Genomic DNA, 27,366 nt, shown 5'->3' on the forward strand with positions numbered 1-27,366 from the left:
GATTTTGTATAAGGTTGATGCTTTACATTTGACAAGGCTTCTATTTTGTAGTTTCTGAAAAAACTGAATTTCAAATAATTTGTATGTAACATTGAAAAAATTACCCAAAAAATGTAAGCAAGGATGGTGTCTATAATGATAGTAAAAAAAAACTCTGTTTTCGAGAAAATTTATAATTTTGCTTTGTATTAATTGCTATCTAATATTGCAATTATTGTAGCACGATTTTTATAAAATAAATTTCTAATCTTCACACATTGATGCTTGCGTTGTTGTCTGATCAATAAATGATATGACTGTGGAAAATCCATAGAGATATTATATATAGAGTAGAGGAGCCATAAACAGATCTGTAAGTGGAAATGTTCCCCCGTTAGAAAGAGAGAGAAGATAGAACCTATATTCTTGTCTTTGTTGTACTAGCGCCATTAAGAGAGAGATAGACTAAAGCTACCGTTTTCTGTCTTTTTTTATCAACAGGTCACTTTTGAGGCTAGCTTCTTTACTTTATATGTAATATCTCTATGGGAAAATCACATGTTTTACTACAAATAATACCATTTTATTACCTCAACTTCAGATTCTAAAATGCTTGCAACATCTCTTTAGAATTATTTCGTAACATAATAACAATGTAACGTCCAGTAAACATTATTTACCTTGACTTTAACGTGTGAGATGCATCTCGTCGATTTTATTGCGAATGTATATTGACATGTTCAAAATTGAACGTGATAAAGATCATTACGTAAAACTGATCCTTATCAGAAGACAACTCGTCACGCTGCGAGATTCTGATAATTTATCTTTGATAGCGCGATTGAGCTTCAAAGTTCGTGGGATTCTTTAAGTCATATTGATGGTTCTCTTCGGATTTTTTTGGTTTAGACGACGGATCTCGCAGAAAATCGAGTGAAGAAGCTGGAGGCTCAATGGTTTATTAATCATGTCAAGAAGTAAAATACACAGGCATTGTTATTATGGTATTGCCTAGGAGTAAAACTTCTTTTTCTTTTTTTTTTTATACGACGATATCGTAAATAACACCTGACATAATCAGGTCTCAACATTTCCTATTAGCTTGACCAGCCGATTAAATTTAAGGACTAGTTAAAATTTTAAATTTATCATTTTTTTGTTTTTCAAATTATTTTGCAAATTACAATTTATTTATGTAAAATATAATACTTTAACTTAATAATTAATAAATTTTTAATTAAAGTAATTAAAAAATTAAGCTATAGAGATTATTATTAAGTTTTGCATTTGACAATTCATAAATTGATTTGGTCGATTGAATTAATCAAATAGATAAAACTATAATATTGGTAGCTCCATAATCTATTGTTTCTTGAAAATTCGATTGTGATTAAAATCCACTTGTGAGAATTTTCCAGAAAGAAAAATGCTCTCACGCGATTGGTTGACGAATAAAAAACCTGCAAAAAATTTCTATTCAATAGCCAATCGCGAGATACGAGTTCAATTGCTTTTAAGTTTTTTTTTTCCCATTGTGGTCAGCGTGGTCAATTGCCTTCTGTGAACGAACCGAGTAGAGTTTTGGAACGCGATTAAAATGGCCAATATCTGCTGCCATCTGTAGACAACAAATATCTTCAAAAGTCGGTTATTGCACGAATTTCGAAATCAAAGTCAGAGGTTCGATGCAGTTCAATGTTGTTACAGTTCTCACAGTTCCTATTTATTATTCTCGCGGATCGAGGCTGAGAAATCCTAATAAAATAACACGATGTAGCTTCGTAAGTGCCTTCTTTAAAAGGAATTTATTTTACAAAATCTTGCTCGAATTACAAAGACATTATTGCGAATAGTCCACTTGACAGATCAAGTTTCCTCGCTGATGAAACGTTTGTTTTTTGAAGCTGAACTTGTACTTTTCTCTTTCTCTCTGCAGTTTCTAATTTTATTTCGTTTTACAGGTACAAAATGTACAACGCTACGCAACCACGAGAAATAGACTCAGGATAGACATCGACGAGATCGATCCGCGTAACGTAGTAATAATGATAATTCCGTGACACGGATATGTACAAGTTGATGATTGCGTTATTAATTGAACTTAAATTGCATTGTAATTATGCACTGATCCTCAATGTCTAATAACATGCGTGCATTTACGCAGGGTGCACATCAGGTGCAGTGTATTAGAGTCTTAAGATTATCACCCACTTTTGCAGTCTGAGTGCTTACTCGAAACTTAATTAAGTCGGTGATCATGATTTACATAATAGCATATCAACCGTAATTAATAGAATTAACCTAAATAGAAGCGAGTTTTAAGTAAAAAATTGCAAATCCCTATATGAATGCTATCTTACAGAGTTGATGTTACTTGTTATAAAAACACAGATCACTTCTAGAAAATGTAAGCAATACTTAATTAGTATAATGTATTCTGACGTTAAGCATTGGGTGAGAAAGAACTGATAGACTCTTAACGGCTCCCTTTGCAACTATTCTCGTGAATGTTTACACGGTCAGGATTGAACGTTCTTCCACAATGCTTGCAGGGTACCAGCTGGCTCAGATGTGTCATCCAGTTGGCCTCCGCCGTCGCCGCCTGGTCGACCACCATGTTTCCCGTATTGGAATCCTCTGTGAAAACAGCAAAATCATTATGTATTAGCTGTATCATACCTTAAAAGGCATAAGGAAAACTTTATGGAGACACTCAATTCCAAAACTAGTTTATAACACAATTTGTCTTCCGTCTCGAATTAACAGTTCTGTTATTTGATTGTAAAGTCGAATTTCAGAGAATTAGATTCAAAAGTTGTCGCTAATCTTGCCAACGTGACGGCACTTGAATTTAAACCCTCACTTTTAAACCATATTTTTATTCCCACGTGCAAAATCGAGAGGCGTGGGTGACACAAGATTTTCGTGTTTCGTTGAGCGATTATCGATTCGTAAGCGGGCACTCCTAAGTGAGAATACATCTGCGACGAATGTATAATTAATCAGGACTACACCCACTTCCATTCTATAGCAGGACATGACAAACATTACGGATTCATACATCATACATAAGCATGTAACCGCTTCGGCCCGATTGACTCACTTTGTAGTGCTCTTGACCGTGACGGTGTAATCAGAATGAACCTTCAAGGTGAAAGGCAAAAATACGCGCGAAAGGGCAAACGTATATTACATATTAAAAGAATGGATATGCCGAAAAAAAATCGATTCCGAGCGTCATGCATTATTTTACGAGACTGTCTTTATGACAAAGAACCGTGAAAATTTGTTTTAGAATGCATCATATAATATTTCAGAATTTCTATATAAGTTTCAAAATTTTTCAAAATTTCTATGATTTTATAACTTTTAAAAAATTTTCTTTGATTCTTAATACTAATTGGAATACTTTTCAGAAAGTGCTGAAGAAGTTTATATTTTTTCTAGGATTTTATATTTTATATATATATATATATATATATATATATATATATATATATATGAATTCTGAAATATTTTAAGATTTTTTATTTTGTAATTTCTAAAGACAACATATGATATCTAGAAGAAGTTTAAGTTATTTCTTCAGAAATCTGCATAAATTTAAAATATGAAAAATTCTTAAAAATATAAGAATTTTTTTCACCAAAAAAAGAAGGAAAAAGGAACAAATTTGTTAGTGTATTTAAAAGATAAAAATTGCAATATGATAAAATACTCCATCACAATTTACACATAATTTTATCATATTGAACTTTTTTCCAAGTACACTGCAAATGTCTCTCCGATAATCTTTTTGTCATTTCATTTCCGTGTTACGTTTTACAGGTGTGCATGCGCGTATAAATATGGAAATGAGAGGACATTGACTTACGTGTATATATAATTTCGGGTTTTTGCGGCTCCTTTCTTCTTCGCGCCGGCGACAGCTTGTCATTCTCGGCATGCCACTTCTTCAAGCACTGGGGCTCGTGAATGGTGATGCTGGAGGATCCGAAATCTCGGCCACAGATGTAACATGTAACTGTTTTCTTTTGCGATAAATCCTACGGTCAAACGATTTACACGCGTCTTCTTACATCTTCTCTTATCTTCCATTTAAAAGAACACATTATTATTTTATTTTAATCGTTAAAGAGCAAATTATTTTGTCTCTCACGTATGACACAATTTGATATCGCATGCTTTATCTCGTATTTAATAAATAGGATATTTATATACAAATTCAGAAATAATTTGTTACAAGTATTACAGAATATTAAACAAGCTTACTTGAAAGGAAAAACGAAAGATATATAGTTACACAAGAGATTAAAGATGATTAAATTTTAAAGATTAAAACTATTGTATTTTTTAGAAACTCACCGGATACATTGGTGGTAAATTTCCCTGCCCACTATCGGCCGTTTCCCTGTAGAGAGCTGGATTTTCCTGCTGATTGGAATCGTTCTGCGCTTGCCATCGCCTGTTGCACTGAGGTTCGTGTATCTTAATGCTTCTAGTACCGAATTTTCGACCGCAAACGCGACAGGGAACGGTACGCGGTCCGTTGCGCGCGTTCGCCAACGTAGCCGTGGCCAGTCGGTCGTTATTCTAGAAGAACAGATGACACGAAGATAATATAGTTAGAATACTGAGTTATTTTGTAATTTCTAAAGACAACATATGAAATCTAGAAGAAGTTTAAGTTATTTCTTTAGAAATCTGCATAAATTTAAAATATGAAAAATTGGGCACTGAATAAGTTTAAAATACCTTGGGCGTGGCTTTACAGCTTCTCTCGTGGATCGGCAATCGGTCTGGCAAAAACGTCCTCCCACACTTCGCACACGGAACTAATTGCTCCTACAAGAAAAGCCAAGTTCTCGTATTTTTATTTAATTATAGAGACTTAATTATAGAGAATTCTCGTATTTTTATTTAATTAGAGAGATATACTTGCATTTAAATATACAGGAGTTATTCACATACTATAAAAATATAAATTAATAACAATGTACTGATAAGGACACTAGTGATTTTTAATTAATAATTTCAAAATAGCTTAATTATTCATTGAAAAAAATTTTTTTGGCACGACATTTGCTTATATAAATGTTAAATTGATAACGAGAAATCGCTGGTAATCATAGAGGATTAAAAGCATCGATTTATCATTCGGATTATGACGAACGATTCTTATTTTTTACGCAAATGGAACATAATCGTCGAAGACCCTCCCTGCATAATGCGCGGTTCTCATTTGATATGCGCTCGTGCGAGTCGTATGCATATTGGATGTTAAAGAGCAGTCTTTTATATTCGATGTTAGAATCACGCATTCGAGAACAACACGAAATCCTTTTATACCGCGCATGCGATACATATTTTTATAATTCAAATTTTAAATAAATTCATGACAAATTTTTCACAATGCAAACTTGAATTTGTTAATTATCATTTTCTAATTTATCTTAGGCAAGGCGATCCAATTTTAGAGAAGCAAATTCCTTTCTCGTTCGAGTCTAATTTGCCAGACAGGAACGAGAGCTCCGCGAGTGTACATCCTATAATCGATTCTTACATCATCGACGGATAGGGACTGCAACGTCGTTCGACAAAATTAACGAAGCGCGAACAGCAACGTCCGCTCAAGCCGAAACGATGCATTCATAGGACCGCTTCGTGATGCATTTTTAACGCTGCAACGTTAATTAAAATTGCAACAAAGGATCTACCTGACTCTGCTCCCATGCGGTTGCGTTCCAATCGTTGTGCTCGATTCCGACCGCGGGTCTTTGCGGCTTGGGCCGCCTTTGAGACGGAGGCAGCGAATTATTCTCGCGCTCCCATTTCTGTAATAAAGATGTTCGCTTGAGTAAATATATAAACGGTATAATAGAGAATCATTAAACATACGTATGATACTATAATATAACAAAAAAAATTACACTGAAGTAAAATGAAACAATAATAATTGTTTAGCGAATAGGCAAGTCAATTTTACTGTTGTTAAAAAATACTTGAAGGCTCTTTCTTCTAACAAAAACTTTCCGACGAATTTGTACGTGACTTCTTATGATATACAACATGCAACTGTTATATTGATTTTGTATTGTAGCTGTGGTGGTATGCAACATTTGCTTTAATGTCTGTCAGTTGAAAATGTGTATACCATGGCATTTGCATAGCTAAAGGTAACGACGTGGAAATGCGAATTTTATTTATCGATCGTGAAGATCGCGATGTGAAAGCGAGATAAGAATCGCGTAGCGTCATGTTCGGCGCTAAACTCGTGTGCGCAAATATGCAGGATATAGAGTATTCATTAAATAATCCATCGTTATACGGAAAAAACGCGGTCGGTCGGTCGGTTGGCCGGTCGAAGACACCCCGTACAAATTGCCGCAACCGATCGCTGCGTTATAGTTCTCGCTCAACTATGACACATTGGTTATACGCAAACGAATGCATCTGATATCGAGCTTAATGGTACATGCAACGCGACGTTATACCATCATCGATCTTGCAGAAGGGCCTTGACTTATTACATGCGCGCTATCGTTTTACAGAGCTATTATATTATAAACCTTCTGTTGCTTCCGCGATGAAATGGAAAGAGAGATTTATCGGCTCTACGGCCTCTTCAAAATGCTTAGAATCGCGTGCCGCCCTAATTTTAGGCTTTATCTATTTTAAGGTACCATAGGCTTTATCACGTTTAGTGTGATAGGAGCGATTAAAAGTAGAAATAGAAGATAGATCGTACTATGTTAGCGATAATTATATAAATTAATGTGTTTTAGGATATCGCGCAACAATGTTAAAGCCACCTTACCTCCATGCACCTGGGCTCGTGTATGGGAAAGCTGGCGGTACCGAATTCTCGGCCGCATACATAGCACGTGATAGCTTTGGGACCTCGTTTCATCGGCGCGGACACCAATCTACCTTGCTGATCCGAGTCTTGGGAGAGATTATTCTGAGGATCCGACTTCGTTTCGTCCAGTTTATTCTTGTTCCGGTCGCTGCGAAAGTTCAACGCCACCGGCTTCTGGATGGACTTTGGTACCGGCGGCACCGCGGGCTTTGGTTTCGTCGTCGATATTGGAATATCCTTGATTTTCTGACTGCCCTTTGGATGACTGTGAAATCTCTCCGGCTGATCCGGACGTCCACAAGTCTTGCAAGGCTCCGGCGCGTCTTTTTTCACCGACGTGGCGGTGAATATTTCCAGGTCATTCGATAGACCAGTCCTTGAGTTCTTCTTTTTCACCGACGATAGCACCTTGGGAGGATTGTTTCTAATCACGTGAATACACAATACGTAAGTATAAAACGGCTGTTTTAATATGAACAGAATTAGTAATTGGGATGAATTTTTAAATGATGGAATGATAATTTTTCCAAGGTAAAAAATGCAAGATTTGAAATTTTAATAATCTTCTGATAATTAAATGTAAACATATTTGATATTTTTAATTTAAATATTAATGACTTAAAAGTGGGATATTATTAGCTTGATTATAATTTGCGATTGCGATCTAATCATCACTAACTTATTATTGTTATCGTCGAGTCTTCTAATATCGGAATTCCGTCTGGAGGACGCATGCTCCTGTATCGCGGTGGCAATGGGCGACGTGGCCTTTTGACTTCCCGAGGACGATCGCGATCCATTGATCTCCTCCATTTGGCCTGTCGCGACCCGCGGGTCGTACATCTGCTCGAAGCTTCGTCGCTGACGACGCACTGGAGCCACGTCGTGAGACGACCAGGTAGTGGTCGTTGTCGCGATGTTGACGGCGGCGCTCTGGCGTCTTCGTGTTTGCGACGGCGGCGATGGCAACAGCAAAGACAGTGACGACGATGACGACGACGATGTCGTGCCCCCACTGGCCGGCTTGCCCAATGTGGCTGACTGAATACGCGTCATCGAGTCGTAGAGCAATTCCTTACTGAGCAACGACATGTCGAGTTTGTCCACGAGCGCGGGGTCCAGCACGCTCGGTCTTCTGAGATTCGCCGTTTTCGGCCTCTCCGGCTCCTCCTCACAGAACTGCACGCGCTTCATCTTCGGCGGCCAAGTGCCGATATGCGTCGCATTTTTTGTCGCTGTTTTCTTGCCGTCTGTTGTCTTGGTCGTACCTATTTAAACGGAGATGATCTGTCGCTGATAGAAAGCGTCGGTATCGCGAACGTAGATCAGTTAACCCGTTGAAAGCCATAGTTATAAGATATTTCAATACCTACTTTTTTGTTCTTCAAGTATATCAAATTAATACTATGTCATTATCAGTTAATATAATATATTGTCACAATATCTAGAAATTGCTAGAAGCAATTATCTAAAAAAAAAACTAGCCACAAATAAGATAATTAAAAAAAAAACTATTACAATCATATTTCATTCGCAATGAGATTAAAAAAACAAGATATTAGTTTTCATCGAGTTAACACGTTACTATCCAATATTTCGAAAATAATAAACGAAAGGAGAAATGGCCTCTCCTTAAGTGATTTGCTTTTAAATCGATATAATCAATATTCCATTTTAAGAATGGATTAGGAAAGTTAGGAAAAATGTCGTTGACACGATGAGAATTACCTTCCGAAATATCCAAGTCATCCTTGATTATCAGAAAAGTTTTCTGCGATAGAAACTCACACGGTCCTCTTTTCCACTTCATGATGATCTTATCGATATCGTGATCTTCACAAATTACGGGTATGAAAGTTCATTGCGAGCTGCCCGCGTCGCGGAGCATTATCGCACTTCTTACTCGACAATAGATTTTCTTCCGTGAGTTTGCCCCGACGCTTTTACATCGATATAAGACGAAAACAATTAAAGAGGTAAAGTTTTCGATCGGCGCTTCAATTTCATCAGTTCAGAAGTAAAATTTTGTTCCGTAATAAAGAGGCAGTAAATTGTAAACAAATGAAAAATATATTAATCACAGTCGAATGTGTGAAGAACACAGTCAATTGTTTAATATATTTTTGACATGCTTACCTTATAGCTTACAGCCTTTTAAAGCAAGATTGTGGACCAATACTTATCGACTAAACATCTCGGGAAGTTTACGTGACAGAAAGAGAATGTTTCTTGATGTCTACTAAATTTCGCTTTATGCTTCCTAGACACGGACGGTTGTCGCTTTTCTTCGAATACAAATCGTTTGATTGACGTCACGGATGCGTAGCGTTTTTTTCCGTCCGATGAACAGGTGGTAAGCACGTCTCGATGCCTGTGTTACAGTCCGAACGCGAATGACACATAAGATTTTAATCAATTATAATATTAAAGAAATATAATAACGCCGAAATAATTGCGTTACAGCGCAATAAAAATACGGGAATACGTCTACTGTCTTTTGTTTCAGAAATCGCACATGCAATCACGTAAATACGGTTGTTGGTACGCAGTCCGCGCGGTCATTTATTTTTAATTGTGCGTGAGCGCGAGCGGAAGCGAAGTTCCCGACGAGCGGGCGCAGCCCCTTGCCACAGAATTACGCGGCGTACTGTGAGCTCGGGCTTCACCTTGCCATTAGCTCGGCTTTTACCTTCCTATATGTATGAGTGTGCGGTCGACTGTGTGACAGTACACAGGTGGCAGAGGAAAAATCGATCCAACGAACACCGTTTAAAACACCGACTATACCGCGCCTGGCGTGTATACCTGCATGTTCTCGTCATCGCGCGAAAGTCGTTCAAAAGCGAACGAGCGATAAAAGTATACGCAATCGCAAATTGCGGAAACCGCGCGTTTCCGCAATTTCGTCATAACGCACGGTCACTACACAGTATTACAGTGCACTGCATATATTAGATCTTTGCTTTTTTTAATTCATTTTTTTGTATAAATATAATATTAAAAAATTCGCTCGCGGTATATTGTGCAATAGAACGATAAAAATGATATACATATATTACATAATGATATATACATGTGCCACGTTAACGGCGATATCTATATCTCTTGAAATGAAACCACAATTGAAAGATGTTGTTATGAAATTGACATCTGAAGCCACGTTTATACGAATACTCCCACTCTCGATTGACGATTTTGAAGGCGATGTCCTCGTAAGGCGGACCCGCGTGGAATCGCAGGATTGCAAAGTCCTTATTATCGGCGCAGGGCGTCTGAAAATAAAAATAGGAATTTAGATTTATAAATATTAAAAGATTTAAATTATCGATCGCTAATTTAAGGCTGTGAAGGTTTTGCATGAAAAAGAATAATGTATCATCTTACGAGAAAATATTCCGGCGTGGTATTCTTATCGATGAGGTCCGGGTAGAAGATGTTGAATTTGTAGCCCTGCACGATCTTCGGCGGCGGATTGTCCATATCATAGTGCGTCTGATTGTATTTATTCCACTCGAAACCAGTGTGCACGCGGTTAAAGTAACGGGGCTTACGCGGTCGATACTTGTCAGACCACAGGTAGATCTGCGCCTCCAACGACGACTCAACACTGAACTGCGCCTCGTCTGAGCCCATGCCTTTGCGCGCTTCCCGGTGCATAGCTTGCTCCTCAGTCGTCAACACATTCTGAATCTTCCTGCCGGTACTGAGGACTTGCTTCCTCGCGTACTCCAACCTCTGATTGTCCTCGTCTTCCTGTGTGATGAGCGTGCCCGGTTCGAGCTGCGAGTAGGATATGTAAGTCGGCGAATAACCGCCAGTTTCGTACTCGCGGAAGGATTCGGACAACAAATCATTGGCAGCGTTCGTCTCTTCTTGATCATCGCTGAAATATATAACGCGATTATATTTTTTTTGCCATTAACAAAGAGAGATATATAGGAAGAATACAGTTTTGCGGAAGTGTCTAAACATTTAGTTTGATCTGAAAATAATTTTGTTGCACTATGAGAGTAAAAAGTATACCTATAAAGGATATTTTTTAAAAACTTATTTTTAAAAAGTAAACATTAGTAACTTATTAATAACGATCGTAATAAATGTTTTTATACAATGTATGTTGTTAATAAACTGTGTTAATTAATGTTTACTTTCTGAAAATAAAGTTTAAAAAATATCCTCTGTGCAAATACATTTTACCCAACTATAGAATGTTTAAATTAGAATGTTAAAACTTTTTACAGTACATTACTCATCATATTTGAACATCATAATTACTTTGATTGATCAACAAAACTTATTTTCAAATCTATATCCAGTTAAATTATTGGATACTTCAACAAAATGTACTTTCTGTGTACAAAGAAAAAAGAAACTTGAATCGATACTCGAGGAAATACTCACTCGGAATGACTGTTTTCGTTCTTCTCGGCAGCTGTGCTGGAGGAAGGCTCATCTTGCCTCACAGTAGACTCGCTTTCCTGTGCTTGCGAACTCTCTGCCTCGTTCTCCGCTCTAGCTACGCCTTGCTCGGCAATCAGAACTTCCAACTTTTTCCGTAAGTTTTCCTGATGTCGATCTCTGAGCCGCGCCCTTGCCATATGAGCTACATATTTGATACTTTGTATGAATCGCATGCTATTTGCGCATATTATTTGCAGTTTATAAACACATTCTTAAATTATTTATATTTCTTACCTTTTAACTGAGACAAAAGGCTTTCCCAATATCCGATATCGACGCCTTCCGGTTTCCCTGTTATTTTTGCCTGAATCTGCAATTGCAAAGCTTCCAATTGCGCCGCGGTTTTACCCTTAAAAATGGCCGTGACATCTTTGGCTACTGACTCATGAATCCCTTCTCTTCTACCAACAGCTATAAAAAAAAAAAGATATAATGAGGTAAAGCAAATACAAATGATAAGACCAAGTGAAAGAGAGAAAAAAAAGGATTGTTTCTCTTACCAACTTCATATTCTGTTCGTTCCAATTTCCTAAGTTTATGCAATTCGTCCTCCACAATTACAGTTATGTCATTCCAGTAATCTAAATTTTTGCCCCTCTCCAGTTCCTTATAAACCTTTATGTCCTCTATGAGATCCTCCAAGTCCTTCACTTGCAGACCTCGTAAGTATGTGTATGGTTCGTGCATCTCTACTGCATCAACCTCTTCTTCCGCACTGATGTATTTCGCGAGAAGGTCAATAGGTTTTGCGCGGCCATCCTGGATCCTGATACGGGATCTCAGTCTGGCCTGTTCGAGGTGAAACTGATCTTCCTGCCGGGCCCACTGCTCCAACTGGGCAGCTTCCTTGCCTCTCTGCAACATGGTCATTTCCTCTTCCCTTTGCTGCCGCTCCAATTCTCTCTCCTGCCGCCTCTTTTTCACCTTTTCTAGCTCCCTCTTGGTCTCCTCCTGCTTGTGCCTGTTACGAATCTCTAACTCCTCCCTGCCTGCGCCAAGCAGGCCCTCCTTTCCCAACTTCTTCGACCATACGAAGGTAGACAAGATATTGCCATCTCCAAATGGATTGTCTGTATTTGTATAGTGTAAATAGTCATTGTCCCAACCCATCCTCTCCTTACGCTTACGTTCCTTGGCCTCTTTCTTCTTCAAGCGACGTAAGCGCTTTTCTTCTGGCGTCTCCGTTGCCTTCATAACTTCCTTCTGATGTTTGCGGTCCTCTATCTGCTTCTGCCGTTGCTTCTGTAACTTTTCCAGTAATTTTGTGGAATCCGAGGACGAGTCTGTGGACGAGCCATTGGAGGACATACTCGAGTCCGTCGAAGATGACTCCCTTAATAAAAAATATGCTGTATGTACACCCAGTGTGTTTGATTTTGTCCATGGGGAAATTTTCCAAACTGAAAAGTCGCTATCTTTCTACATACTTACAGTTCACGATTAACATAATAACCAATAAGCTCTAGTTACACTAATCATGAACTGCGAGTACGTAGAAAAATAGCGATTTCTCAATTTGGAAAATTTCCCCATGGACAGAATCAAAGTTGCTGGGTGTATGTACACAAAATAAATTTAAAAAAAATTATCTTACTGAACTAAAAGGAATTATTAATGAAAATGTTTAGATTACTTATTTAGTTTATTTCTGGCGTAATTGTCTTTTCTGACTGAGATTTTAAATATTCGTTTTTTATGTGCTTTCAATGTTCAATATATTGAAAATTAATTTAACCTGTCATCACCGACGAGAGACTATTAAAGACCGTCAGCCCTGGGTAAATTTTCGGGGCCGTCACTGGGGCCCCAGGGGCCCAGCGGTGAGCAATGACCTTATCGACTATATGATTGTTAATACAAATATTTGAGTAATACATTATTAAAATCTTGATTTTTTTATTATACAAATACTTCATAAGCAAGTATGCATACTTATATTTAATAACATCATTGTATATTGCTTTAAAATTGTAATTCTTTTTAATCAGTTATTATCTCTGTTAATCAAACTTGGATGTTAACATCAAAACTGTAATTTTTAATAAAAATCGAGAATTTTCGGGTTACAAATACATAACCATATCTATGAAACTTTAGGATAACAATAAATTATAAAATTAATACTGTATTGTCAGTTTATCATTAAAAATTTAACAACACAAACTTCCGTAAGGTTAGCGGTCTTTAATAGTCTCTCGTCGGTGGTACAACTTTGATAGCAATTTTTAAACTTTGAAGAGACCTACCTCTTTTTGCTCTTACGCTTGGAAGACTTCCGCGACTCGCGACGCGAATGAGAGTCGTCGTCCCTCGATTTTCTGTGCCTTTCGCGGGATCTTGTGTCTGAACGCTCGTGTCTGGAGTTCGAACCTTCGGATCGATACTCCGCGCGATCACGGACTCTTCGGTCCTTGTTCCTGCAATCGTCATCACGCTCTTTCCTCGAACCATGTCTGTTGCGTTCGCGTGAGTACTTCTCCATCACGTCGACGGAGAAGAAAAATAATACGTAAATAAATCGTCAAAACCGTGCGGAACCTAACCTCACTTTCTCCTCGAACGAAGCGCTATCTCAGTCGCGCGCCATCTTGCCGCGATTGACGCAGCTGATTCCAGACTACGCGAGTCAAACGATTACTTCGAACGAGGAGAGGAAAGAGAGGGAGGGATTTATCTCGAAGGAATTCATCTTCGCTGACCTGTCGCATTTCTCGTATTTATTTCTATCGCAACGAGGGCATCGGCGTTCCCCGCGACGAAGGCGAGAACACGAGATAACGACGTCGCGTGATCGGCGACGAGGCAACCGTCTGACTCGCGGTGTCCCGCGGCCACCACTCCGCTCGCTCGTTCGACACATCCGTTGGAACTTTCAAATCAGACAGCGTACGTACGACGCACGCACGCGAGCAGGAGTGCACGTCTTGGCACGTCTCTCGGAGGAGCACGCCTGGCAAACCCAGTGTTTTCGTAATTCTGTGCTGAAATTCCCACGTGCCGACGCCGCCACGGAGTCGAAGGACGCGATGCCGCACCAAATCTACTATTCCGACAAGTACTACGACGATAAGTACGAGTACAGGTACGTCGGCGATTGTCTCGGAAAAAGTCCCCCAATGACCGAAAGGGGCCCTTTCTCCTTTTCTCCTCCCGCCACAATGCACGATCCTAATGGCGTCCCCTCTTGCGAAAATTGTCACGTTGAATGTCCACGATGCTTCTGCTTGATCTCGTGCTTTAATCTCATTCTTTTCTCGTCTCTTGTGTCTCGTTGTCCTTTTTTCCCCCCTTCTGTTCGTCACGCCGGTTTTGGGCCTGAAGCGTTTAAAAATGGCCGATTGAGAAAATTCAATAGGTCGCTCGTTCGCTCCTCGACCTGCTTCTTTTCGTGTCGTTATTCATTTCAGCTTGCGAGTCTCGTGCCAGTCGTGCCTCGCTTATCTCGAGGTCGCATGCATCTTCGCAGCGTGCACATTTTGCCTAGATCTTTGACGTGAATACTTCTCCGTTGGGAGAAAGACACGCGTCGAGAGAAACGTCAAAAGATGCACGTACATAAGAAGAAAAAAAAAAGGATAAATATAAACATTAGTACTGTTGAGAAACGAGATGATTTTTAACGCGTGTTCACGAATTTCTCTTCTTTTCAAACTACGACGATCATTCGATGAAAATCCGATGACAAATATTGATTACATTTCTCATTAATATATAAAAATTGCTTGATGTAAATTAAAGGATTATGCGAAAACTGCTTTTGTTATGACTGACTGATTTTTAAGATTTACATAAAATTAAATGGGAGACCTATCAAATCTTGCAACTTTTTTTGTAAATAATTATTGATCTAATGAAATAGTCCTCAAGATATCATGTAAAAAGTGCCATTATGGGTCTTTCAATCATTGTTTTATTTATTTAAAGTGCTTCAAAAATTTTAAAACTCATAAATGTATTTCCAGGTTTCTAGGACAAATATCTGTATTTAATTTTTTTTAAGAACTAAAATGTATAACTACCTTCAAAATTTCTCGAGGAACTTTCAAGGATAGAAGTTGGACACAGAATACTTCTAATAGTACCTTAAGAATTAAGAAAATTGTATATTTATATAATTTTTTGCACATTTATGAATTTCTTTAAGCATTACGAACTCTTGCTAACTAATGCACATACAAAATTTAAAAAAAATTACAGCAAAGCTTATTGTACATACTTCTAATTTTCATTCTTCCTTTTTGTACTTACTATTATTTTTATAGTAATTTTATTTGTTTTTCCATAAACTTTGTGCAGGCATGTGGTTTTACCGAAAGAAATGGTGAAGCTTGTGCCAAGGACCCACCTAATGTCTGAGCAGGAATGGAGAGCCATGGGTGTTCAGCAAAGTCAAGGATGGGTGCATTATATGATTCATGATCCTGGTAAATATTCCTAAGTACAGTCACTGCTCCAGTTGCTGAACAATCGTCAAGAAATGATTGTTTAAGGAAAAAATAATAAAGACAGAATAATAAGTTACAATTAATTGATATTTTTATAGATCTAATTTTGATTCGATTAAAATATTTTTTTACTTGAAAATGTATTTATATTAAATTGCTATTTTTTCATTTACTGCAATGAACCTACATGTTGACATTTTACGTATTGTTACAAAGATTAACTCTTTAATAAATTTCAGAACCACACATTTTGCTGTTCAAGAGAAAAATAACAACGCCTTTGGAACTGAGAGGGGAAGAAAATTAAAGCGAAGTTATATCGTCTTGTAAATAATAATTCTGATCATGTTCATATTTATAGTGGAATACCATTTACAATCGTAAATTACAAATTTCTTTCCTTCTCTCTATCGATCTCGCTAGCAAGATCGACAATGTGCCGCGTAAATATGTCGAAAATTCACTTTCTAAAAGTCTAATTTTAAGAAAATTGCAAACCAATCATATGCAAATCTATTTAGTAAAATTCCACAGAACAGTATGTCCATGGTCGTCTCTATCTTTAATTACTTTGCATTGTCATTTCATGAAAAAATGTCGAGCAAGTATTCTGTATATATGTCTATAGAGTATGTTAGATCTTAATCCCTGTTTAGTTCTTCCATCTCTTTCTTTTTGCACTTTGGAACAGAGAAAATAAGATATGTCGCGAAATATTAGCTCAGAAGCAAAATGAAATATTCTAGTTGTTTCCAAAGACTGTAATTTTCCGAAGCGAAGTAATTCATAAGAACATGTGATTACAGTGCCTTCTCGTATAGGAACTTAGTCTAAAATTCTTCAATTAAATTAAGGCGCTTAGAATAATGATTTTCTTTTTAAGTTTGACACTTAATGCAAAAGTTATAATTTATACAGGGGAAGTGTAAACGCATTGTTAAATTCCATGTAATTCACTCATTGCGATTTTAGTACTTTGACTTTGGCACGAGAAGTCTTACGTTTATTTTTTCGTTACGCAATTTTTATGTTCTCCCCATTTCGAGTAAATCTATGTGTATAATTTATGTATCTTGAAAGTATATAATTGGCTGCATTAATTTTACACTCAAAATACAGGCCTTCCTACTTTATGTTAGCTTAACATCCGAGCGATTTTGGTTTGCCTTTCGTAAAAAGAAAAATGTACTATCATCAGTATTGTGTTAAATAAATGTTTGCATTTATGAGTAATATTAATTTCTTATATTTTCGTGTTGCTGTAAAGCACTAACTTCAAATTTATTTTACAAAAGCATATAACTAAATGCATAGGTACATTAAATTATAACATATGAATGTGTAATATATAATTTACATACATATTTAACTTGTGAGATTTTCGACGAGTGATAATTACTTTCCGAACGTTAGAAAAATTTAACACCTTGATTATCGTCGAAAAAGATGAGCTCAGCCTTTTTGGCAGCTTCCAGAGTTCTCAGTGATCTGATCAATACTTCTGTATCCAGACCATGGAATTCTGAAATGAGACAATAGGTTTCTTTTCTGTACATACACTTAAAATAAAATTCGGTTTATGTTTGAAAGTTAACAAAAGCAAGAAATTCTAATGCATTCTAGTACATGAATAAAAATACTAATCTAAAATACAATTATTGCATAAAAAGATCTTTTGAGACTATCTTTATTTTCTAAGTGTTAAATATTAAAATAAAATTATATAGCGTTGACCAACTTGCATGTAGTAATTTTGTGTAGTTTTATCAAGAAAATATATTCTTGTTATTCAATGATAATTTTCATGAGAAAAAAATTATTGAATAAAAAAGAACAATAGTTTCAAATAAAGAATTAGAATTTTAACACTATTATTAAAACAATCATGGTACTCTTTAACTGACTGTTATAATGTTGATATAAAGATATAATTTATTTATAAAATACATCTTAATGAAATTTGAGATAATTAAATTTTTTTAAAGAATTAAATTATAAGCAAGAATTGAATTTCTCGCTTACATATGAAAGATTGTTAAACAATATATCAATTTCATTTGATACTGTTTTTTCAGTGTAACAATCCATAATAATGTCGATAAATAGAATAAAATGTACAATGTACCTTGCTCAGTTGTGTCCTCCCCTTGTGTCAGCTCAAACAAAGTGCACACAGAGCCAGTGAAGCCATTTTCCTGTGCCCAGTTATATATTATATCACCCCATTCTTCTAAAGTGTGCCAATAAATTAACCATCTTTGTTTTGTCTTATCTAGTGGAGACGCATTTCCAGATTTAACTAATTCTTCCAGTATTACTAGCACAGCTTCGGACTGTAATTTTCCTGATATCATGCTGTTAAGGAGCTTTCAATGCAAAATGAATTGACCATTTTAATTAATGTATAATTAAATGTTAAGAAACTACGATAATAAGCTATTATAGTAAAAAACCAACAAATCATAATAGTTGAAGAAATTAACTGTTGACACTAAGAACACTGTACGATAGGACACGAGCGTTTATATTAAATGGGCGATAAAACTGAAGGAACAATTATTGTCATTCGATGCAACGAATAAGAAGGATACTGTTTATGCTGGTGTTATTAAATAGAGGATTCGTGTGCACCTCGCGTACATCTACGACCGCCTGTTTCGTGATGCGATAATACTCTAGCACCAGGCTTTTCCAAGCCGCTATCTGCTTAGCTCTGGTATCCGCGTGAGGTTGAAGCCTGCAATAAATAAAACGATAGAAGTCAGTGAAAGACAGAATCCAGAGGCTCTCTCAAATCTTGCATTATTTCATCAGATTCGCAAATATATTTTTCACGTGTAATCTCGATTTCTAACCTGCAAAACGCAAGTTTTCATCAAAATGAATTTTACGAGAAACAATTATTGAATTTTGTTAATCTTAGCACGTAGCTGCTATTGTCAGTAAATTAATTTTGTTGAAATACATGCTCCTTCCGACGATACTCACGTAAAGAACGGCGGGAAACTGTATTGCCAGGGCCACTCGATCTCTGCCATTGTTTTGATTGTTGACTGATGTCGAAGTTGGTCGAAGTGCCGCTATCAGCTGTCAGCTACCATACACGTGCGATGCCAGAGATTTCGAAAATGTCGAAGGAGAAGAAATTACTATTTCGAGAACATTTAACATGTACGCTTTATTTTATTATAATCAATTAACAAAAAAGTTTGTCTTTATTATAAAATTGATGAAACGTAACATACATTGCATTTTATGAGAAACATTCGTATTTATAATGACAGATATGTTTTAACATATACAATAAACTTATTATTAATTCTCTATAACAAAATAAAATTGATGAAAAGTAACGGGTACAATAGTATTTTATCGAAAACGTTCGATACTGATATTTAATGACAAAAGAAAATATTACAAAATGAGATATACATTTTTATAACCATTACAAGCAATAAACTTAGTTTTGTTTTTATTACAAAAACAAAAAAACTGATAAAAAGCGAGAGTTATTGTATTAATATTTTGTCAGTATTCATGTATCTTGCCTTATTTATAAGCGATCTTGTAATAAACAAAAATTATAGTCTTCTGGATTTATACATGTTTACAATATTTAGTAAAAATAAGACATTGTGAAACTGGTTCTGAATTTGTTGTCTGTGGCTTTACGAAGACATCTCGCCATTCTTAAAATTTTAAATTTTATGAGTATACCTTTTATTACAAATAATTAATTACAAACAAAAAGTATTGTTTTTATTACAAAATTTATGAAAAGTAACATTTTTTGCGTCATGTTATCAAAAACATTTTATTTGTACTTAATGACAGAGATAGATTTTATCATATGCAATAAATTTAGATCTTTATTACAAAATAAAATTAATGAAAAGTAACGGGTACAGTAGTAATATTTTATCGAAAATGTTTGATACTGATACATATTTAATGACGAAAAGATAATATTACAAATAATAAACGAGATTGTGCATCTTTATTATAAGTAATAAACTTAGTTTTGTCCTTATTACAAAAACAAAAACCTGATCAAAAGTAAGGACTATTGTATTAATATTTTATATATTATAATTATAAACTAATATTGTAAATATAAAATTATAATTTTCAAACAAAAAAATAAAAATTAAAAGAAATTTAGTTTTAAAAATATTATATTATGTAATATATTTAATTATTAAAGTAACTTCAGTTTTTGATATTTTCTTCAAACAATTTTTTTCAATCTTTGGTTAATTAAATTACACATTTCAGTTACAAAGGCTTCTGTAGATAATTAAATAACAATTCCTGTAAAACACTCCAAGTTTAGGCATACATCTTCTAGCTGGCAATAAACTAGCGAATGGATTTTTTCCTTTATAAACATAATCTACTTTTTTATTTAGAATGGTATTTAATCCATTTATTTTCAGCTCTAAAGTCTCCATAGAGACTGACCCTAATAAGACGATTGGACAGTTTTGTTTTACTAGCATCCGTACAAATGGTACTCTTTTAAATTCAATTCCTTTAATGTCTATATTAAATGCTACAATTAAGTCTGGCTTTACGAACAATGGGCTGCATGCATACTTCTCATACAACATTTTGTGAAACTCCACTGAAACTTTCTTCTTTCCTGATATACAGTTCTTACAAACAAGTAACTGAATTAGATTGAAATCAGATAGTAATTCCAGCCCTATTATTACAATCTTCAATGATATCACAGGCTGTAGTAAATGCAGCAGGATTTCCCATGCCTCTATAATAATTTCATCTGTCTCATCCGCAATTATAACATGAATGGTTAAATCTTTACGTTTTGGGATATAATCTAATATTTGCATGGCATGGAACAACGATAGAGAATTTGTTAACCATCGTGAATGTGAAACTGTAAGAAGATTGTATGGCACTGTTGTTATGGAAGTGAACTGTATATTACTGGTGTGTTCATAAAGTGAAAATAAAGCGTTTACAAAATCATTCATATTCTGAAATGTATTCGTGTCAGGAATATGTTCCATATAGTTCAAGTCCACATACCACTCTGATATATAAAATTGAAAGGTCAATTTCAAGGCATCACAAACATCCTTATGCTCAATGCTGTCCTTGTGATCCTTACAGAAACTGGCAGAGAAACAGTTCTGACAATCCTCCAACAACCGTCCATTTCGTTCGTGGCATACTGCACATTTTCTTGAATATAAGATCATGTCCTCTTCAAATTTCTCCAAATAACGTTCCAGCTTCATTGTCATAAGAAACATGAGCTTCACTATGTCGTCAGGCTCCTTTGGAATGATACCAGGATCTTCTATGCTGCGGCCTTGCAGCAGGTCCTGTATGGCTTTGCAGAAAGATTTGTGTTGAGGCCAGTGCTGTTTCTGATGCTCTCGATCGCAGTACGCTATCATTCTGCATCCGCCGCACCTCTTCAACGAAACGCCGTCTCCAAACTTTTTGCAAACGTGACATACGGTTGCGTAGAAGTAAGCATCAGATGACATACGTGTCGCGATATGTTTAATATCCATGACTTTTGCTAAGTCTCGTTATATCGTACCACAAATAATTCTCCTTCGATGTAAGATTTTTTTCGTAACGTTATTTACTAATCTCCTTTTCCTTGGGGATGTTCTTACTATGAGGCACGATATTTCTCCAATCTTCCTCAAATGAGTACTTAGGAAGTTTAAAAATACAAAATCGAGCTTTTAATATGTAATGACGGTGACTACATGAACGATACTCGTGTAAGGAATAAGGATTGTTGCATACCTTATATTATTGCTGTATTTGAAACAGTTGAAACGTTACGATTTCGCCATGCATCTATTTCCCGCGCTCTTAAGAGATTCCTTCCAATAGTGGTGCATATGCATAACCGTCCGCTGAATGGCTAAGCAACATTTGAAGATGATTGGTTTTTATCTTTGGATACAATGATTTTCAATTGTTACTTAGCCAAACAGTGAGTTGAACATCTGAATACACCTTACGATTGGTTTTTACCTGTAGATCTATGTTCAGTCATGTTCAGTTTCAAGCAGATCTAGCAACTTTGCCGGTTTAAATTTGCTCATTATCAGAAATGGAGAAGAAACAGCTATTATTTCGAAAATGCTTTATTAAAAATAATTAATAAAAAGTATTGTCTTCATTACAATGATGAAAAGTAGCCATTTATTAATATTTTATATTACTTCACGTATCCTTTGCTATATTTTCAGTCTATTATAATAGAAAAATAGAAAATAGTCCTTGCGATTTTTAGATTTCATATAACCAGACATCCTTGAATTGACTGTTTTATTTGTTGCAACTTGCTATAATTTTAGAAAGTTTTCTTGTGCTTTACTTTCAAGTAATCATAAAACTGGTTTCTTTAAAATATAAAATTGTATAAAAAAATAGAAATTAAAAGAAATTTATATTTTTAAAACTATTCTATGAAGCAATATATTTAATTGATAAAGAACCCTGATAAACACTTTCTAGCAAACAAAAATAAATTCACATAAAAACCGCAATTCATTTTCGTTCACTGGGCTCTTATACAGAAACCAGCTTCCATCAAATTGGTTAAATTTTTTATATGTGGTAACTTTCATGATATTGATCAATCTTATGATTTCAAAAAAGCTTGTATTAATTACAGGCAAAAACTCCTATAAACAGTTAGATTATAGTTCCAATAAAATACCATTTCAGACCCAAAGTTTCTCTGTGGTCTTAAACTAGCAAATGGATTGTTCCCACTATAAAGAAAATCCACTTTTCTATCTAGGATAGCATTTAATCTGCCTATCTCCTTTTCTATTTCTCCCTTGTAACAAGTTAAGATAAAGGGACAATTTTGTTTTGCTAATACTTTTATAGATGGTGCCCAAGTTTCCATTTTGGACTCAAACTCAAACTCATGAAGACCAATGGTAAATCCTACAATCAAGTCAGGCTTTAAAAATAATGGGCTCTGTACATAGTGCGTATATAATGATTGGTTAAGACTAAACTCAATTTTCTTCTTTTGTGCTATACAATCATCACACATAGATAATTGAAATTTATTGGAATCTACAGTTAATTCAGGTCCTATCATTACAATGGTGATCAATGATATTGCAGGCATTAAATGCAGTAGGACTTCCCATGCTGGTATAGTAGATTCTTCAACGTTATTCGCACCTACAACATGAATGATTAAAGTTCTGTACTTTGGGGCAAAGTCTAATATTTTCACGGCATGAAACAGTGTCAAGGAAGGTGAAAAATAGTGTGAGTGTCTGGCTAATAAAATATCATTTTGCATGTTTGAGAAAGTTCTTTTCTTAATGTTCAAGTAAATTTTCAAAAAGTCCTTCATGTCTCTAAATGTATCTATATTAGAAATATGTCGCAAATATGACAATTTCACTGGTTGGTCTTCACTTGCATCAGTTAGAGACAAGTGAAAACATAGTTTCAGAGCATAACAGAAATCCTTGTGCTTAATGCTGTCTCTGTGATCTTTGCAGAAGCTGACGGAGAGACAATCCTGACAATCCTCTAGCAACCGGCCGTTTCGTTCGTGGCAGACTTCGCATTCCCTTGGAAATGTGAGTAACTGAATCTCGGATCTCTCCAAAACACGTTTCAACTTGATTGACACCAGCAGCATAAAATTCAACTTTACGTTGTTCCACTCCTGCGAGGTTACATCGTGGCCCTCCATGCTGTATTCTCGCAGCACATCCTGTATGGCGTTGCACAAGGGTTTGTGCAGTGTCCAGTGCCGCTTTTGATGCTCCCGACCGCAGTAGGCGATCATTCTGCAGCCGCTGCATCTCTTTAACGAAACATTGTCGCCAAATTTTTTGCAAACGTGACATACGGTCGCATAAAAGAAAAAATCATTAGACAACGTATGACACGAGGTAAAACTTTTATCATCTAATTCCATGACTTCTGTCCGGCTTCGTTATATCACATCACTCTCTTTTAACGTAAAAGACAAGTGTCACAACAATATTGATATTGTTGAAATTTTGCAATTTTTTGGCGGCTGGGCCCATTGGCCGGGACATGTGTTGATATGCACATGCGCATTCGACGATTTATATGCAGCTTTTATGTCCTGTTCACAATAGTGCGTTCCAAAACTTTTTAAATAGAGACCTTAATCAGAGACTGGTTATAAGTCATTTGATTGGTTCATCATAAAGAGCGCGAATCGTATCGGAATTTTGATAAACAAAATATTAAAAATTGTTTTCGTAATAGAGAATTAAGAGAACAATTAAATTTAAAACTGACACTAAAATTCCAAAATTTAAAATTATAAAAATTCTACAAATTTTCTATTTTAATTCTACATTTAGAAATTTCATTTATATATATTATTATTTCATAAAAAAGATATATTCTGTACAATACAGAATTTACAAAATTTTCAGAATCACAGGAGATTGGAGTGTTACAAGTGTGCCCACACACAACTCTGTAATACAAAAACTTTATATTACCCTAGCATTTTTCATCATATACGTACATGTATATGTAAACATATGTATATATACATATAATTTGATATAATTAATGATATAGATATTTGAAAATACTATCTTCCATCTAGGAAGAATTCTGGATTGTATTTAAAATGGCAAAAATTGCCCCAAACCAATCAATTTAATCTTGAAAGTCAAGATAGCATATGGCTTGCCTTATGTCAAGACTAGTCCTAATTATTGTTTACTGAAATGCGCTGTAAACTACTGTACAAAAATTTGGCATTTCACAATTTGTCCTTATCATAGATCAATTTATAATATACATGTTAGAATCGATCTATGATAATTAGCAGAATCATAGTTTAACAAACTTGGAAATAAAGGATAATCCTATGATAATCCTTTTCATAGTTTACAAAAGTATAGTCAGTAACTTTTATACCCTCATAATTGCCCTTTTAGGCTTTGAAGAATCGTACAACACGAACGACATATTGTTTGCATATCGGACATTCAGACATTTGTTTGCCACAGTTTATGCAACAAGCCATATGGCCACACTCTAATATTACACACTCGATCGGTGCGTCCCAGCAGATTTTGCACAATTCTTCCTCGCTGAGTTTTTCCACATCTGTAACAATTTATTTATGATAGATGAAATATAAAATATATTTTTATATTAAAAACAATCTCTTATTTTTGTAAACGTTTATCATCTAAGACACAATCGACATTATAATTAATTTAAATATAAATTACTGTTGCGCGTTATTATACATTTTGTTGCGTCATTACCTTTTCTAGATTGACTATATTCCTGCCATAATCTGAGCACTTTGTTCAATAACTCTTGTCTCTCTATGCAGCCTTTATAATCTACGCGATTTGTACTCAACAGATTTTTTAATTGTTTAATGCTTAGATACTCTAATTCTGAGGCTTCCTTTATATCCGACAATTGCACTTTATCTGACCACTGTGAGAAGGGAGAAACAGATTTATAATAAATGTGTATGCATACACGTGTTTCATAAATAAGTGCATATTGTTTACAAATATATACATACTGTAGGAATCTCCGTGACCATATCCGATTTTTTCTCGTTTGAAGTTTCAGGAACCTCTTCTTGCTCGATGATTACTGGCTCTGGTGCAGTACTAGGTCCAGTTAGATTGTTCTCCATCTCAAATACTTCTTCTATTTCGACGTCATTACTTTTCGTTGGTCTCTCCTCAGGTAATTCATTATCACTGCTAAGTGGAACACTAATAATCGGACTACTGTTACTACTTTCACTTGCTTCCTCCGCCATTTCAACGTCTTCATTTCTTATAGGTTCCGCTGATGCTTGCACGTCTGCGCCAGAATTGCTAGGTTCACTAGATTCACTAGGTGCACTAGGTTCGCCAGGTTCACCAGGATTACTCGCAGTGCTGACATTTGGCATATTTTCCATTCTGTTTAAAGCAGGATTAACTCTGGAACTGAATAATTGTATGTATTTTACAATATTATTAAAAAAAAATTTGTATAAATCTGTATTATTTATAATTTTTATAAATTTTGCATTAACTCTAGAGTGTTACCATGGGTGAATTTTCACACAAGTTTAGTAGTTTTTTGTTATTCAAATTTTAGTTATATTTAGATAGTTATATTTAGATAGTTTAATATTTTAAAATGTTTAATATTTTTTTTACATTAAAGTAGTTTAGTTACTATGACATTTGCACTCTATAAAATAGAAAAAAAAGTATAACAAATTAAAAATTAAAAAATGTAAAACAAATTCTTGATTATATGAATGAATTTTGACCCAGAGTAATGCTAATGTAAGGCAGAGTATGAGTAGCATTCTAGAGATATAATATAACAAGAATTCTTGTTATTAAAAACAAAACCTGGCTCTTAAAGAGGTCAGGTGTCAGTACTGTACACTGAATAACATACTACATTCCTTCGACAGCATTCTGCACCCTAGCGCTTGTATTGTAGTCAGAATTCAAGCACTGGTCAGTTCCATTAGCAAAGAGCATTAGTAAATGTACCAAATCTTCTTTTTCTGAAATCAAAGTACAAGATCCATAAAAAAATTCTTCAAGTCACTACAAGATTAGTATTAATTAAGAAGCTATTATTACAGAGTAAGAGAGAGCGGGCAGTATTAATGCACGTACCGACGCAACCCTTGACTGAAACTTTCTTTGCCACAAGGTACTGGCGCAAATCCCTAGAACGTATTTGCCTGATCTGATTCCTGATAAGTGGCCTTCTTGATAACAGGCCACAGCTGTCACAAGTGAACACCTTGTCTAGTCGTTTGATTACACATTCCGAGCAGAAATACCTCAGGCAGTCCACGCATTGTTTCTAAAGATTATACGAGGAATATAAAAATATAATATTTGAGCATTAAACCAGGGTTTACTAATCGAGAATCACGACCAGGTGGAGATCCTGCCAGGATTAGCCAGGTAGAGATCCAAAATTCCTGGATTAGTTAATAAATAAAAAAAAAAAAAAAAAACCTAATGGGGAGTGTTAATCGCTAAAATAATTTAGTACGCAGTAAATCGATGACACTTGATTCTACGACGCGACATTTGCACGACAATTTGAAGGTGATAGAATTCATCGTCTGAATACACGTAGTTCGACATCGGTGTTCGCTTGTGGGACCTATCATTCGGCGAGGATGAGAAAGCGCCAGATGCCACGACGTGAGGGTGCCCACTCACTTTTCTTTTGAACAGGTTGAACTTTGCGTTACAGGCTTCGCAAGCCATTTCGCTCAAGGGTCCCCCGCAGCCGCCCGTTCGTCGACCCGTCGTTCGATGAAAATAATCTCGTTTTGCGCGCCGTGAGGTATCGTTACTGCGCTGAGGGGAGCGATGGGCACTGTGCGTTGTATCCTGCATGAAAATCTAAATCTATCGCGAATGCCGAACGTCTTGACGGTGATATAGCGGCGAACGTAACCCTTTCAGATCGATATCACCACGGTGTTATCGGTTCAGTATGACGACGATAACGATAGGGGAGAAAAAACAAAGACGCCCGATCGATATGGGAATGCGCTGCGGAATATATCGCATGTCGATAAGATAAATTCCTATCTTT

The 27,366-nt window shown here is 35.7% G+C and overlaps 6 protein-coding genes across 6 annotated transcripts; 1 reads left to right on the forward strand and 5 right to left on the reverse strand.

The window, feature by feature from the left end:
- Nucleotides 1–1,753: 1,753 nt before the first annotated feature.
- LOC105204802 (cactin) lies at nucleotides 1,754–13,912 on the reverse strand. Its single transcript, XM_039458243.1, is given in 15 exon segments — nucleotides 1,754–2,616; nucleotides 3,854–4,025; nucleotides 4,345–4,572; nucleotides 4,735–4,824; nucleotides 5,697–5,813; nucleotides 6,797–7,262; nucleotides 7,518–8,106; nucleotides 8,567–8,693; nucleotides 9,912–9,995; nucleotides 9,997–10,110; nucleotides 10,223–10,721; nucleotides 11,240–11,441; nucleotides 11,534–11,710; nucleotides 11,800–12,632; nucleotides 13,546–13,912. Coding segments are annotated over 15 exon segments (4,095 nt in total). The 5' UTR covers nucleotides 13,782–13,912; the 3' UTR covers nucleotides 1,754–2,455.
- Nucleotides 13,913–14,037: 125 nt separating this feature from the next.
- LOC105204805 (cyclin-dependent kinases regulatory subunit) lies at nucleotides 14,038–16,977 on the forward strand. The gene is made up of 3 exons (XM_011174020.3): nucleotides 14,038–14,381; nucleotides 15,596–15,723; nucleotides 15,984–16,977. Exons 1-3 carry the CDS (start codon nucleotides 14,326–14,328, stop codon nucleotides 16,049–16,051), a joined length of 252 nt encoding a protein of 83 aa, XP_011172322.1. The 5' UTR covers nucleotides 14,038–14,325; the 3' UTR covers nucleotides 16,052–16,977.
- LOC105204804 (vacuolar protein-sorting-associated protein 25) lies at nucleotides 16,974–18,867 on the reverse strand. Its single transcript, XM_011174019.3, has 4 exons — nucleotides 18,733–18,867; nucleotides 18,336–18,481; nucleotides 17,870–18,088; nucleotides 16,974–17,266 (listed from the first exon to the last, which is right to left on the reverse strand). Exons 1-4 carry the CDS (start codon nucleotides 18,780–18,782, stop codon nucleotides 17,154–17,156), a joined length of 528 nt encoding a protein of 175 aa, XP_011172321.1. The 5' UTR covers nucleotides 18,783–18,867; the 3' UTR covers nucleotides 16,974–17,153.
- Nucleotides 18,868–19,957: 1,090 nt separating this feature from the next.
- On the reverse strand, nucleotides 19,958–21,654 carry LOC105204806. Its single transcript, XM_011174021.3, has 2 exons — nucleotides 21,535–21,654; nucleotides 19,958–21,438 (listed from the first exon to the last, which is right to left on the reverse strand). Exon 2 carries the CDS (start codon nucleotides 21,288–21,290, stop codon nucleotides 20,016–20,018), a length of 1,275 nt encoding a protein of 424 aa, XP_011172323.1. The 5' UTR covers nucleotides 21,291–21,438; nucleotides 21,535–21,654; the 3' UTR covers nucleotides 19,958–20,015.
- Nucleotides 21,655–21,865: 211 nt separating this feature from the next.
- On the reverse strand, nucleotides 21,866–24,082 carry LOC105204810. The gene has a single exon (XM_026137504.2). It carries the CDS (start codon nucleotides 23,693–23,695, stop codon nucleotides 22,409–22,411), a length of 1,287 nt encoding a protein of 428 aa, XP_025993289.1. The 5' UTR covers nucleotides 23,696–24,082; the 3' UTR covers nucleotides 21,866–22,408.
- A 582-nt stretch (nucleotides 24,083–24,664) lies between these two features.
- On the reverse strand, nucleotides 24,665–27,272 carry LOC105204808 (E3 ubiquitin-protein ligase RNF34). The gene is made up of 6 exons (XM_011174022.3): nucleotides 26,985–27,272; nucleotides 26,424–26,616; nucleotides 26,197–26,308; nucleotides 25,313–25,730; nucleotides 25,041–25,221; nucleotides 24,665–24,876 (listed from the first exon to the last, which is right to left on the reverse strand). Exons 1-6 carry the CDS (start codon nucleotides 27,162–27,164, stop codon nucleotides 24,701–24,703), a joined length of 1,260 nt encoding a protein of 419 aa, XP_011172324.1. The 5' UTR covers nucleotides 27,165–27,272; the 3' UTR covers nucleotides 24,665–24,700.
- Nucleotides 27,273–27,366: the final 94 nt, after the last annotated feature.

The sequence above is a fragment of the Solenopsis invicta genome, chromosome 16 (assembly GCF_016802725.1).
Source record: "Solenopsis invicta isolate M01_SB chromosome 16, UNIL_Sinv_3.0, whole genome shotgun sequence".
NCBI lineage: Eukaryota > Metazoa > Arthropoda > Insecta > Hymenoptera > Formicidae > Solenopsis > Solenopsis invicta.

Coding starts and splice junctions, on each gene's coding strand:
- LOC105204805 (XM_011174020.3), top strand. CDS start 14,326: ATGCCGCACCAAATCTACTATTCCGACAAGTACTACGACGATAAGTAC. Junction 14,382..15,595: donor GACGATAAGTACGAGTACAG/GTACGTCGGCGA, acceptor AACTTTGTGCAG/GCATGTGGTTTTACCGAAAG. Junction 15,724..15,983: donor TTATATGATTCATGATCCTG/GTAAATATTCCT, acceptor AATAAATTTCAG/AACCACACATTTTGCTGTTC.
- LOC105204804 (XM_011174019.3), bottom strand. CDS start 18,782: ATGGCAGAGATCGAGTGGCCCTGGCAATACAGTTTCCCGCCGTTCTTT. Junction 18,482..18,732: donor AGTTTCCCGCCGTTCTTTAC/GTGAGTATCGTC, acceptor TATTTATTGCAG/GCTTCAACCTCACGCGGATA. Junction 17,267..17,869: donor GGAGGACACAACTGAGCAAG/GTACATTGTACA, acceptor GTCTCATTTCAG/AATTCCATGGTCTGGATACA.
- LOC105204806 (XM_011174021.3), bottom strand. CDS start 21,290: ATGGATATTAAACATATCGCGACACGTATGTCATCTGATGCTTACTTC.
- LOC105204810 (XM_026137504.2), bottom strand. CDS start 23,695: ATGGAATTAGATGATAAAAGTTTTACCTCGTGTCATACGTTGTCTAAT.
- LOC105204808 (XM_011174022.3), bottom strand. CDS start 27,164: ATGCAGGATACAACGCACAGTGCCCATCGCTCCCCTCAGCGCAGTAAC. Junction 26,617..26,984: donor TCAACCTGTTCAAAAGAAAA/GTGAGTGGGCAC, acceptor TATAATCTTTAG/AAACAATGCGTGGACTGCCT. Junction 26,309..26,423: donor TTCAGTCAAGGGTTGCGTCG/GTACGTGCATTA, acceptor CTTTGATTTCAG/AAAAAGAAGATTTGGTACAT.